Source organism: Schistocerca cancellata, chromosome 2 (assembly GCF_023864275.1).
Source record: "Schistocerca cancellata isolate TAMUIC-IGC-003103 chromosome 2, iqSchCanc2.1, whole genome shotgun sequence".
NCBI classification, from domain to species: Eukaryota; Metazoa; Arthropoda; class Insecta; order Orthoptera; family Acrididae; genus Schistocerca; species Schistocerca cancellata.
In genome coordinates this window covers 568,111,312-568,126,437 of record NC_064627.1, presented here as the reverse complement: position 1 = coordinate 568,126,437, position 15,126 = coordinate 568,111,312, and the positions used below count along the sequence as shown (strand labels likewise).

The following is a 15,126-nucleotide window of genomic DNA, read 5'->3' as shown; positions in this document are numbered from 1 at the left end:
AATGGCCTCACTGCTTGGTCCCCTCGCTCAAATCATTCAACCAACCAGCTGTTAATTTCATATCATTTCATATTTATGAGTACTGACATTAAACAAAGATGTAAGTTAAGGACTTTCAGAGTTACTATGTTCCTTAAACACATCACACATTAATATGAAAATACTACAAAAGCAAGATCTCCTTATTGTTGCAGAACTTGCATTATTATTTTGAAAAGCGTCTCTTACCTTATAGTTTCTGAAAATTATGAGAGGTAGTGCTATCAAGAATCCAGATGCCCAGGTGACTGCCATGATAACTTTTGTTGCATTGTGAGTTAATTTTGCTTCTGGTGGCAATGTAATTGCTGTGAGGCGGTCATAACTCACAATACAAAGATTCAAAACAGCTGTTAGTAGAAATGCACCTGTATTTGCATATAAATTGCTTATAAAACAAGTGTTTACAAGTCAAAATGTTATGATAAGTGTCATAATTACTTCTTAAACTGCATAATAGTGTGATATTACTAAAAATTATTAATGTGGCTTATATAATCTCAAGCAGCATAAGGATTTTTTGCTGCAGTGAAATACCAAACCCATTATTAATTGCCATTGTCAAGTATTAGAGTTACTTGGAACCTGACAAAAATATCTTCAGAGGCCATAGAATGAACTATCAAAGAAGTTCTGAGAGGTATCTGAGGAGTTTCAAAACAAATGATTGGTTTATATGAAGAGATACTGTATTCCATTGTTCCAGAAGAGCTCAGGTATGGACAGTAATAATTTATAATTTCATTTCAAATGGAATTAAAATGCCCAATTTGAGTCCTCAGAACCGGCCCACATTCTACAGTTGTGTTGCTAACATTCAGATTACAGTATTAGTGATGTTTCTTATCAGAAAATAGGTTCAACATTGAAAAAATATGACAATTAAATCTGAGAAGCCAAAGAATAAAAGTAATGAAAATATATTTCACTAAAACGTATATTTTAAGAAAATGTTACAGAGATACTCACATGAAAAGAAGCCTTCAGTTTTACAGCCACCTTTACCAAGAACATAGTTTTGGAATAAATCTGACACAAGGAACATAGGTGGGCAAATAAGAAGTGTAAGAGCATCTGCAGCAGCCATGTTTGCCAATAACATGTTAGTTGGTGAGCGCAGAAATGTATTTCTCATAACAATGTTAATGATTGCAACATTCCCTATAATGCCAAAAATCACTATTGGGATGACAAAAAGAATCTTCACTGCAATTTCCCAGTTCTCCCGTACTATCCAAATTTCATTTGGAAAGTTATGTGCACTGTAATTAAACTGAAAAGAGGACATATAATTAATTTCTTGTTATACATTTGTTGCCTGTATTTTATATGTAGTCTGGGTCAAAATTATTCAATATGAAAGTCACGTGAAAGAACTAACATTGTCATATCATGATTTAATATAGACAAGCTTAAATCAAATATACCCAGAGAAGAAAAAAATTGTGAAACACATACTTTAAATAAACAGCTCCTGACACTCTTAGAATTAAACTTAGAAATGAAATATGGAAAAAATGGGGAAAAATTTTGTGGTGCATTAAGTAATATTTTTGTAAATGTCTTTTATTGCAGTCTTCATATGATATGCCCAATAGCTAACACAAAGTGTGAAAGAAAACATAATACAAGGCTGGGATAGCAAACGGGATTTTAGTCTCCAGAAACAAGATTAGAAACTTGTATAGTTTATCTGAAACTAGGAATGTCAAGGATGGAATAACAATAATAGGTATAGATGTGTGTGTGTGTGTGTGTGTGTGTGTGTGAATCATGCTTTTGTGACTCTCTCTCTCTCTCTCTCTCTCTCTCTCTCTGTGTGTGTGTGTGTGTGTGTGTGTGTGTGTGTGTGTGTGTGTTTTATTCTAGCTCAAAAAAGGGTGTGTGTACTGATGACTCAGCACTTCTGGTTTTCAGTGAGTGGTCTCCTCTAATTGAAAAATAGTCAATCAGGTCTTGATAAGATTTCAAAATGGTGTAAAGAGTGGCAGCTGACTGTAAATATTCAGAAATGTAAAACTGTGCACTTCACAAAACAAAAACATGTAGTATACTATTATTATAATATCAGTGAGTCACAGTTGGAATCAGTCCACTCATACAAATAATTTGGTGTAAAACTTTGTAGAGATGTAAATGGAATGATCACATAGGCTCAGTCATAGGTGTAAAGTGGGTGTCAGACTTCAATTTATTTGTAAATTACTGAGGAAGTGCTTTGTCTACAAAGGAGACTGCTTAAACATCACTCATGCAACCCATCCTAGAATATTGTTCAAATTTGTGGGACCCATAGCAAACAGGACTAACAAGGGACATTAAATGTATACCGAGAAGAACAGCACAAACAGTCACAGGTTTGTGTAACCCCTGGGAAAGTGTTAATAGATGCTGCAGAAATGGAACTGGCAGATGCATGAAGATAGCCATAGACTACCCAAAGAAATATTCATAGAGACTGAAGTAACAAATGAAAATTCACACTGGGTATGGGACTGAAACCCGGACCTCCTGCTCAGCAGGCTGATGTGCTAACCATTATGCCACCTCGGCACAGTGGCTTTGTGCAACTGCACAGCCTACCCCAGTATGCCTCTTATCCTGATCCAGATTCCAATTGATGCTTCAGCCCACTTGCCATTCCACTCAAACAGCACTGCAGAGGTTCTTCAATTATACTGGAATAGTACCTCAGCATCAAATTAAATGGAGGCTACTGCCTGAAACCCAGGCATAAGTGCTTTAATAAAATGGAATTATATGGTTCCACAGACCTTTACAACTCTCAAACATCTATGATGTATGCATGCAGACTGAAGTGATGAATCAAAATTCATGCCAAGGCTGAGACTCAAATATAGATCCCCTGCTCACCAGGCGAATGAGCTAACCACTCTGTCACCCTGGCACAGTCACTTTGCACTACTGCATGGACTACCCTAGCATATCTCCCTCCTCAATCCAAAATCCCATTCATGCTTCATTTGGATTAAGGGTGCATGAATGCTAGGGTAGTTTGTGTAGTTGTTTGAAGCTCCTGTGCCAGGGTGGCAGATGGTTAGCTCATTCGCCTGGTGAACAGGAGATCCAGATTTGAATCCCAACCTTGGTGCAAATTTCCATTCATCACTTCAGTCTGCATAACTACATTATAGATGTTTGAGATCTGGAAACTTCTCTAGAACCATACAGTTTCATTTGATATTCCAAGAAAGCCTACTTACAAAGTTTCAAGAAGCAACTTTAAGTAGCGACTGTAGGAATATATTACAACCTAGGTATGGACCCAGTAGGGATCTTGAGGACAAGATTGTATTGATTACAACTTACATGGAGGCTTTCGAACAATCATTCCTCCCATGTTCCATAAGTGAATGGAACATGAAAAGCACTAATAATGGTACAGTAGGATGTACCCTCTGCCACAGTGATTTGCAGAGTACAGACATAGATGAAGATGTGGATTATCAGATTCTACTGTCAAAGCCTGTAAAGTATCATATTTGATGTCTAGTTGAATCTGTTCATGCTTGAGTGATAGTAATCATGCTGTGAGCATTGAGTACACTAATGTTGCCATCAAAATGAATGTTTAGCAGAGTACAAGCAAATTAAATATTGTGTACCTCAAGGATCAGTAATGAAATCACTTCTGTTCCTTTTGTGTATCAATGATCTAAGCTTAAATATGGGTGCCAATAAAGTACTATTTCTGCAGATAACACCACAATTTTACTATAAGGGGAAAGGAAGAAAGAATTAGATAAATCAATAAACACTGCCACATGACAACTTACCAACTGGACAAAATAATTAGCTTATACTAAACAGTAAAAAAACTTTCTCACTAAAATTTCATAATGATCTAAATAAGAATATGGTAATGTTGCAGACTAGGGCAATATTTAAAGAAAAGTATGACTCCAAACATATCAGAGAATGATATACTATCACACGATGTTTATGCTAAGTTACACATATGCAAAAGCTTGAATTGTAACACTGTTGGATTACTATACTAATAAGGATAAGTTGACTTAAGGTAAATTTTGAGCAATTAAGGTGAATTGTAACTAATTTATAAAGATATTGCTCTACAAAATAAAAATAAAAATATATAAACAAAAGCCCAGTTTATCAGTTGCGGGATTTATACTTAGAAAAGTGATAGTAATTACAATACAGACACCTGTAAAGACACAGAATTTATTTTAGGAACAAAAGTCACCATGTATTTGTAAAGTAATTAACAAAAGTAATTAAGACATTGTTATAAATATACATTCCATGTAAATTTGGTGTTTTGTAAAAGCAAATTTTAAATTCAGTTAACTTAAGTTTAAACAACATATAATGTAACTTTTTATTGTTAGAATCTATATGAGAACCCAAATCAGTCTTATGATGCAATGAACATAGTTAAGAAGTATTGAGAATTTCAGGCACATTATTTTTTGATTAACTTGACATAAATTGCTTAACATACATGAAACCATGCCCAGATATTATTTGAGGTGGAGGCATTGAAAGAAACCTAAATTACAAACCTCAGTCAAATCTTCAGTTATCAGCAAAACAGTAATGGAAATGTAGTCACAAATGCTGGTTACATTTTGATATTGTATTTGGAGCTAGGATATGTTGGAAACAGTCATCAAAATTGAGTTAACCTATTTTTAAGGTTCAGGCACCTACTCATCATAAAATCAAAATTTCAAACAAAATTCAAAATTATGCATGTGGATGGTACCAACATCACTGTGGCTCAAAAATAAAACATGTAGATGGCCAAGAAGTGTGACAAATGGAAAGAACGGAAATAATTATGTGAAACACTGACATTGCGGACATCAGGAAAAGATAAGTACTGTAATTCTCAAATTTTTTTCTCTTTGTATGATAGGAGAGGTAAGATCGTGCAAATTGACAATCAATGTTTTTGGTCTGTTATGCAAGATTCAAATATGAAAGTCAAAATGAGGAAATTACTCCATTTTTACATCAGCTTTACAATGGCTTTTTTGAATAAGTTACAAAGTTTTTAGTGAAAAAATTGGCAAACTAAGTAACAATTTGAGTAATCAGACGAAAGAGTTGGGGTGGAATTGAGATATGGTAAAACTGAGGCATCAAAAACTGATTTAAGTAGCAGTTGAGGGTTAAACTCAATATTATGACCAATGAAATACAGAATGTGAGAAATGAGATATCAAACCTTAGGGATCAGGTCGAAGAACTAAAAAAGGAACTTTCAGTAGAACCAGAGCACAAACAATCAGATTCGCAGTTTGGCTTTGTTGAAAATAATATTGTAAATGTAGAATTAGATCAGAAAAATGAAACTGAGAGCATCTGTGCAGTAGAAAATCTAATTTTGGCAGAAAAACTAAAAATCTGATTTTCAGTGTTGTCGTCCGCCTCTATTAGCTGAGTGGTCAGCGTGGTGGAATGCCACGCCAAGGGGTCCGAGTTTGATCCCTGACTGGGGCAGGAGATTTTCTCCACTCATGGACTGGGTGTTGTGTTGTCCTCATCATCATTTCATCCCCATCTCCAACACACAAGTTGCCCTATGTGGCATCGAATGCAATAAGTACTTGCCCTCGGCAGTTGAACTTCCCGAATGGGGGATTCCCAGCCCACAATGCCATATGCTCATTTCCATTCAATACTGTCAGGTTGGCAGTAGTGGATGTTGTTTCTCAACAAACTGTTACACATGTCAGAAATGAAATTATTTGTACCAATGTTTCACCCAAAGTTTATGCAAACATTAACAAAAGGAAAAGGAAAAGCACTGAAAATAATTTAAAATGTCAGAAAATTTAAATAAAAGAAAATACTTCAGTCAATGAGAGGTAATAGCAAACATGTATATAACAATAATGAAAATTATTGTTATATACATGGCCACTCAAAGCATTGTCGTAGACACAGGAATGTAAGTTTTGGTGTATTTGTGGTTGTGTGAGTGAATGTATGTACCATAGCTAGAAAAAGATCTAGTGGTTGAAAGCTTGTGTGAATATTGTTTTCCATTATGTGTTTCTGTGGCCCATGTGTTGATTCACTGTAGGGGAATGGTTGCCTTTCCTTAATTTTATGTGAAAATTTATATAAATACTGCTACTACATTATGAAGTGTTACGTAAAATGTAAGTTGCAATGAAAATGATTATCTGTTTAAAAGAGTGGTAAAACAAAGGATATTACAGTTGTGATCTAAAAGCGTTACAGGTTTGCAAAACTGAGTAGTAGATGCAGGGTATGTAGTGTACAGTTATACTAAGAAATAATTAAAGTTAAAAGCATATTGCAACTTTTCCATTTTCCATTGTGTATGCATAATGTCAAGTGAAAACAAGTGCATTGAAACAAATTTATAATTTGGGGGGGGGGGGGGGGGGGGGTACCCCGCCTAAAATAAAAAAATTAAATAATAATAATAATAGGAAATTCATCGTAACATCTTTATTTCTTAATATTTTTACACCAAATTTTGATCACCTTCAAAGTATTTTCCATTGACCACAATGATCCTTCCATTATTGGTCCTCATAAATGAAGGCATTGATTTTGTCGACGTTTTCATCACTACTTAACATTGAGTGGCATCCTGAACAGGGTTGGTCTTCAATTGGAATTTCTCCATTTTTAAAACATGAAAACCACTCATAGACTCTGGTTTTACTTAGGGCAGCATACCCATAAGCAGTCTTAAGCATTACAGTAGTTTCCACAACAGGAAACAAAATTTCACAGCCACATGTTGCTCTCGACAATCTGCCATATGCTAATGCATTAATGTGGAATCGGTTTACACTGGAAAAAAATTAGTTCCAGTTGTGGGCTCCAGGTGCAAATCTGAGGTGGTGGTGGTGGGGGGGGGGGGGGGGGATATGTAGTGTTTTGAGAATTTCTGTGTAAATTCTAGAACCACTCAGCCTTCTACCATCTCAAACACACGATATTTTAGATGTGAGTGTGGGATGATAGAATCTTACCTACTGCACATCACATGTTCGTGTGTGCAGGTTTGAAATTCAGTCGTGAGAAGAATGTAGACACGGCAGTCGAACAGCAATGACAAGTACTTGTCAGGCGATCCATGTATGTTTTAGTGAAAGTTTACGGAAGAACCATGGAGATTCTATGTTATTCTGTGCTAATTGTGTCAGTGACCATTGTTATAATAATGAGAACAGAGGAGAAGATACTCTTGAGAAAAACTTTTGTCTTACCTTGTTGAAGGGAAGATGTGTATTATGGCTCATGTTGAGACCGGACATGATGTTTAAGCCAACTTTCTCTTATATGTAAATTAGTTTGTTTCTAACATTTGGAGACACAAGAGGCTTACAAAGCAGTATACATTTATATGAAGAGTGAGATTTGTAATATGTCTGAAGTTCAAATATAGGTTGTTAGCTGAAGCAAATGAAACTTTGTATGTCTACTTATTTTTATAAGTAGAAAGAGTCTTAAGAGATTCCTGTACCTAGCAACATACTTCAGAGAAGAAGATAGTGAAAGAGAGTTTGCAGCAGTAGGCTAACCAGCAAGGAAAGTTGCTCAACCATGTCAAGTAAGTCATCTCATAAAAGAAGTGGAAGTTAATTTATTTACTTCACACTTAAATTGTCATCCACAGCCATTAGAACTTTTGACAATAAGCATCGATGTGTGCTGAGTCAAATGCTTTTCAGAAATCAAGAAATACAGCAGCTGCCTGATTGCCTAGATCCAAAGCGTTCAGTATGTCATGTGAGGAAAGTACATGTTGGGTTTCACATGATCAACATTTTTGAAATCCATGCTGTTGGCGCTGAGGAGGTCATTACATGCAAGATACCTCATTCGTTTGAGCTCAGAATATGTTCTAAAATTATACAACAAATCGATGTCACGGATACTGGACTGTAGTTTTGTGGGTCACTTCTACTACCCTTCTCGTAGACAGTAGTGACCTGTGCCTTCTTCCAAGAACTGTGCACAGTTTTTTGTTTGAGGGATCTACAGCAGATTATAGTTAGAAGAGGGGCTAACTCAGCCATAAATTCAGTATAGAATCTTTTGAGAATAATCATAGGTGTTTACAATTGGCATTTTCAACATCTATGGTCAGCATTTGAATACAACTGTTTGAAAGCTTTGGAAAGGATGTTGCTATAAGAAGATAATACTAAGCTGAAAATTTGAAGCTTTAACAACTTTGGTCTATTAGCTTAAATACATTTCACTGTAAAAGTTGCTTAAAGTGAGGAGATTATTTTTCAGACCACATATGTAATCTTTGAAAGCTATAACAGATGAGAATTATATTTTACACGAGTAACTTTATATGTGAAATGGAATAGTGTTTGAAATATTTTGGAGAAGAGGTTTTCTCATTTCTCAATACATTATTTTCTCAATGATGGATTGTGCATAGAGGGTGTTACCATGGCATTTACATGTACAAAATGTCTTACACAAAATACCATTACATTTTTATGTGATTTACTTAGATGATTGATTTTTGGATGATTTCATTATAATATGGAAAAACTATTTATACTATTTTCCATTTATTGTTATACAAGATGAACAGTAATCCGAATGCTACCATGATAAAAAGAACTTTGTCATTTCCTATGCAAACAGCAAACACTCATGTACAGTAGATCAGCTGAAGGATAGAAATGAAATTGTGTTATAAAGGAGTATACTTATAATTACAGAAACAAAACAAATTTATATTGCATTTGACTCATATGCCATTATAATGTGAATGTTACTTGATGAATTAACAAAACAATTGAATCAGTTACAATCAGTAATGCACTTAATCTTTCCTTCTCATCCTGTCTGATAATTATCCACTGACCCTGGTTTCTGGGTGACTTTTTCAAACTCTACCCCTTTTTTCTAAACCTTGCTAGTCCTTTTTCTTCACACCTCTTCCTTCCGCTTCAACCCTCCTGCCAGAAGAAGGAACCACTGTCTCCAAAAGCTTGCATACCTAATACCATTTATATGTGTGTTCTTCTGCCACTCTTGGTGAGTAGATTTTTTATCTGTCCAGTTACCTTATGTTTTCAAAAATTGATTATTTTTATTAATACATTTAATTCCCATTTTATCTTGTTAATTTTGGTTCTACATACACTACATGCATCCCCAAAGTTAGAACAAGATGCTCTAGTTACTAAGAATCTGCATACGTGATTGAGTTTTGCTATCTGAAACATGAATGATTAAGCTATGAACTTCTATTGTTTAATAGTATAATTACCTGAGACATTTATCTTTTAACTGAGTAATTTTATAAAGTGAAAGGTTTAACTGTGATTTGATTGTGGGACTGTACATATGTTCTGTAATTGTGCTCTGACTGAATTGTTAGTGATTGAATCTAAGTTATTTCAGAGAAAGACAATATAAACAGCTGATATTATAGATTTATCCTTTCTGAAACAATGCTGTGATTGGACTGGTTTAGATTTTTATTGGTCATCTAGTCTACAAAAGCTGTTGTGCATAAGATATTAGATGAGTATGTATATCAGTCCCCAGTCTTGCAGAACGTATTACACAGAATGTAGACAAAAAATAGTTGTATTTTTAATGTTTCTAGAGTTTTCCAAGTCACTCAGCACTGTGCTATAAAATACAATGCTTGGCAAAAAGAGTAAAACACACAGAAGGGGAGAAAGCAACAAAAGGAAACTTCATGGATTGAGAAGATATGTCTTGTTGTTTCAGTTATTACAATATAGCGTCAAATTTGGCAGTATGAGCCCAGGAATCAATATGCCTCCCTCTGTCCTGGATGCACGCACTGATTCAGGCCTGTGTATCCTTTCTTAAGGCAAACTGGCTTCTGACACTATGATGCCTGGAATAACACCAATGTGCCTCTCCAAAACATTGGAAGAATGGGACTTCTACCCAACTCACTACCATTTATGCTGAGGATGGTTATCTGCAGCACTGCAAAACAGTAATTCATCAATGAACACTATGCGATGCCACTCATCACCAGTCCATGCTACCTGGTCATGGCAACACTCCAAGCACAGTTTTTGTGTTATGGCATCAATGGCAGCCAATGCATGGGGTAGTAATTCCCTTGTCTGGCTGAGCTGGTCTCTGACCAATGATACAGGATGACACAGAATGTTACAGGGAGACCATGTTCTCAGGTGACAAGGCACAGATGTGAAGTGGTTGCAATGCACTTGGTGCACAATATGACAATCATCCCTTGTGGTGGTCAGACATGGTCAACTAGAATGTTGCTGATAAATGTCCTTGCCCTCATCTACCCACACAGTCCAACTTCAGGCCACTGTCCAAATGCCCCACAAATCTGGATATTCACGTTATGAGCAGCCAGCCAAATGGAGGCTCATAATGAGACTCCTTTCAAACTTTGTCACGTTCTGATAACACTGTCTAACATGAGTACACTGCATCCCCATGTCCTTCACAGTGATCACTCAACGTCTACTTCTATTCATGTCCCTCACACACCCTACCAGGGCTAGTAACAACACTAAACACAAACAACACTAATGCATAGTAGTGGCCATTCTAGCTGTCACAGAGAAATGCAAGTCTAATTGTTTACTTACCTGCTGATGTTGTGCACATTTATGAAGTTACATTGACATTTGACCATGTCTTTTAGATTCTTTACATTTTTTGTCAGGCAGTGCATGTATTAAAAAACCTGGAAAACTGCCCTACTCATCAGCAGCATGCATTACTCAGAAATAAAACAGATACAGAATGTCACAGCATCAGTAATGAGACTATCGTTGGTTGATCCTTTTGTAAACAATAAGGGCACAGAAGAGAAAGAGAATAAAATGTTGTATGCCATGTCATGCCAGTACTGAATGAAGACAAAAACGGCTTGCAGGAGAAACATATATTTCTGCAAACATCACAGCACAATGACTCATGGAAAATGAACTGGTTGTAAAACTGAAATAGACCATATATGCAGTGTTAAAAGACAGAGAAAAGTCAAGCATTTGGATACAAAGGTGTTTGGAACAAAGCTGGAGGAAGTAGAATCCATTAAATTCTTAGGTATTACTATGGACAGTAAACTGAAATGGAAACAGTATGTTAACCTTGTCTGTCTAAAAATCTCGGCTCTGTCATTATGAAGCAGCTGTCACAATATGTGAACAAATACCTTCCATGCAAAGTTTGCCATGGACTCTTCAAACTGTACCTGCAGTCTGGAGTAACTGTGTGGGGAAACTCAAATAATCATTATTCAAAAAGAAACAGGGAGGCAAAAAAGAGGTCATTTGTAGAAACTACTTCAAAAACCTAGATGGTCAGAGTGGGTAATAAACGCAAATGTACAAGCATATGACACAACGAAAATCCACAGATCATGGTCTCTAGTGTTTGCATCAATGCCTCTGGATCCTGGGGTCCCAGGTTGAATTCCTGTTTGGGTCAGAGAGTTTCTTCTCTCAGTGACTGGGTGTTTGTGTTATCGTAATCATTTCACCTCATCTTCATCACAAAGATGGACACATCACTGAAGTAGCATCAAATAGAAAGATTTCCATCAGGTGCCAAACAACTGCACTTGGTTTCTCCCAGCCACTAATGTCATATGATCATTTCCATTACACAGAAGAAGGACCACAAATTGGTAATCCTTGAAAAAGAACCTTGGTACTCAGGTATCAAGTTAATAGCAAACCTGGCTAAAAACTAGCAGGATGATGTACACAGTGGTGCCTTTCTACAGTAGCTTGCAGACTCTCTAGTGGAAAATAAATATTAAAGGATTAAAGATCACCAAATAGATTAATTCTGAAAATTTGTTCCATGTAATCATTAGTGTTTAAGAGCAAAGACTAATTAAAATGGTAACTGTTTAAGAAATATGTAATACCAAAGTTTTTATGTTTTTAAAATTCCTATTTCAGAAGTATGCTTGTTATACATCATGCAATCATATGAGTCAAAGAAGAATCAAATTAACTCTTGAGTTGGTATTATGATTTCTGTAACATGAGTGGGCGCACAGCACACTTTGTACATATGTGAGGAGTAGGTAATTTTATGTTACCAAGGTACACACCATCTACATCTACATCCATACTCCACAAGCCACCTGACGGTGTGTAGTGGAGGGTACCTTGAGTACCTCTATCGGTTCTCCCTTCTATTCCAGTCTCATATTGTTCATGGAAAGAAGGATTGTCGGTATGCTTCTGTTTGGGCTCTAATCTCTCTGATTTTATCCTCATGGTCTCTTCGCGAGATATACGTAGGAGGGAGCAATATACTGCTTGACTCTTCGGTGAAGGTATGTTCTCGAAACTTTAACAAAAGCCCATACCGAGCTACTGAGCATCTCTCCTGCAGAGTCTTCCACTGGAGTTTATCTATCATCTCCATAACACTTTCGTGATTACTAAATGATCCTGTAACGAAGAGCGCTGCTCTCCGTTGGATGTTCTCTATCTATTCTATCAACCTTATCTGGTATGGATCCCACACTGCTGAGCAGTATTCAAGCAGTGGGCGAACAAGCGTACTGTAACATACTTCCTTTGTTTTTGGATTGCATTTCCTTAGGATTCTTCCAATGAATCTCAGTCTGGCATCTGCTTTACCGACGATCAACTTTATATGATCATTCCACTTTAAATCACTCTTAATGCGTACTCCCAGATAATTTATGGAATTAACTGCTTCCAGTTGCTGACCTGCTATTTTGTAGGTAAATGATAAGGGATCTATCTTTCTATGTATTCGCAGCACATTACACTTGTCTACATTGAGATTCAATTGCCATTCCCTGCACCATGCATCAATTCGCTGCAGCTCCTCCTGCATTTCAGTACAATTTTCCATTGTTACAACCTCTCAATACACCACAGCATCATCTGCAAAAAGCCTCAGTGAACTTCTGATGTCATCCAAAAGGTCATTTATGTATATTGTGAATAACAACGGTCCTATGACACTCCCCTGCGGCACACCTGAAATCACTCTTACTTCGGAAGACTTCTCTCCATTGAGAAAGACATGCTGCATTCTGTTATCTAGGAACTCTTCAATCCAATCACACAATTGGTCTGATAGTCCATATGCTCTTACTTTGTTCATTAAATGACTGTGGGGAACTGTATCAAAAGCCTTGCGAAAGTCAAGAAACACGGCATCTGCCTGTGAACCCATGTCTATGGCCCTCTGAGCCTCAAGGACGAATAGCACGAGCTGGGTTTCACATGATCGTCTTTTTCGAAACCCATGCTGATTCCTACAGAGTAGATTTCTAGTTCCCAGAAAAGTCATTATACTCGAACATAATATGTGTTACAAAATTCTACAACTGATCGACGTTAGACATATAGGTCTATAGTTCTCCACATGTGTTCAACGTCCCTTCTTGAAAACAGGGATGACCTGTGCCCTTTTCCAATCCTTTGGAATGCTACACTCTTCTAGAGACCTACTGTACACTGCTGCAAGAAGGGGTGCAAGTTCCTTCTCATACTCTGTGTAAAATCGAACTGGTATCCCATCAGGTCCAGCGGCCTTTTCTCTTTTGAGCGATTTTAATTGTTTCTCTATCCCTCTGTCATCTATTTTGATATCTACCATTTTGTTATCTGTGTGACAATCTAGAGAAGGAACTACAGTGCAGTCTTCCTCTGTGAAACAGCTTTGGAAAAAGACATTTAGTATTTCGGCCTTTAGTCTGTCATCCTCTGTTTCAGTACCATTTTGGTCACAGAGTGTCTGGACATTTTGTTTTGATCCACCTACCACTTTGACATAAGACCAAAATTTCTTAGGATTTTCTGCCAAGTCAATACATAGAACTTTACTTTCGAATTCATTGAACGCCTCTTGCATAGCCCTCCTCACACTACATTTCGCTTCGCGTAATTTTTGTTTGTCTGCAAGGCTTTGGCTATGTTTATGTTTGCTGTGAAGTTCCCTTTGCTTCTGCAGCAGTTTTCTAACTCAGTTGTTGTACCACGGTGGCTCTTTTCCATCTCTTACAATCTTGCTTGGCACATACTCATCTAACGCATATTGTACGATGATCCTCAACACTATCTGTACTTGAGACAAAACTTTTGTGTTGAGCTGTCAGGTACTCTGTAATCTGCTTTTTGTCACTTTTGCTAAACAGAAAAATCTTCATGCCTTTTTTAATATTTCTATTTATGGCTGAAATCATCAATGCAGTAACCGCTTTATGATCGCTGATTCCCTGTTCTGTGTTAACTGTTTCAAATAGTTCGGGTCTGTTTGTCACCAGAAGGTCTAATATGTTATCGCCACGAGTCGGTTCTCTGTTTAACTGCTCAAGGTAGTTTTCAGATAAAGCACTTAAAAAACTTTCACTAGATTCTTTGTCCCTGCCACCTTTTATGAACGTTTGAGTCTCCCAGTCTATATCCGGCAAATTAAAATCTCCACCCAGAACTATAACATGGTGGGGAAATGCCACCATATGAGCAGAATCACAGTTTAATCTTAGTTTAATTAAACAATGATAAAGTAAACTTATATTACATGAGCTAAATTACTGTGCAATTAAACAATAATGAAATAAACATTCATTATGTCACTCTGTTGCCATGTACAAGCATTACACTACAGTAATGACTCCCTCAAAGCAGTAGATGGCATAGTTGCATCACAGCCCTGACAAATGTTTATTCAATTACTAATTATCTCATAGACAACTGCCTCATTGTGGGATTGTGCTGCTATCTTAGAATCTGGGTCATTTTCTTGCACGGATTGCAATTTTATATTACTGCTGCTCACTTGGACATATGATAACACAACTAATCACTGTGTTAGCTGAAGCATTGGTGGAGGAACAGGTATGGGCTTGCAGTTGGGAAACAACAATGGAACCCTACAAGACAATGTTATTTGTGGTTGAAACACATTATACATAGGCACACCCACTTAAGGGTCAATACTGCGTCCATTCTATTGTAACACCATAAAAGTTCAGCTGCCCCAGTAGAATGATATTATGTACACAACCAAAGGCCTTAGCAACAGTACAGCATTACCAGCAGGATAGTTTTTCTT

General features: G+C 36.7%; 1 protein-coding gene across 1 annotated transcript in view; it reads right to left on the bottom strand.

Moving 5' to 3' along the window:
- The window catches only part of LOC126156533 (melatonin receptor type 1A-A), a 103,622-nt gene that overhangs the window by 56,560 nt on the left and 31,936 nt on the right, over window positions 1-15,126 (bottom strand). The window contains exons 3-4 of the mRNA XM_049916317.1: window positions 1,009-1,312; window positions 229-407 (exon numbers count right to left, since the gene is read on the bottom strand). Coding sequence (XP_049772274.1) covers window positions 229-407; window positions 1,009-1,312 — 483 coding nt within the window. The remainder of the gene's footprint in view (window positions 1-228; window positions 408-1,008; window positions 1,313-15,126) is intronic.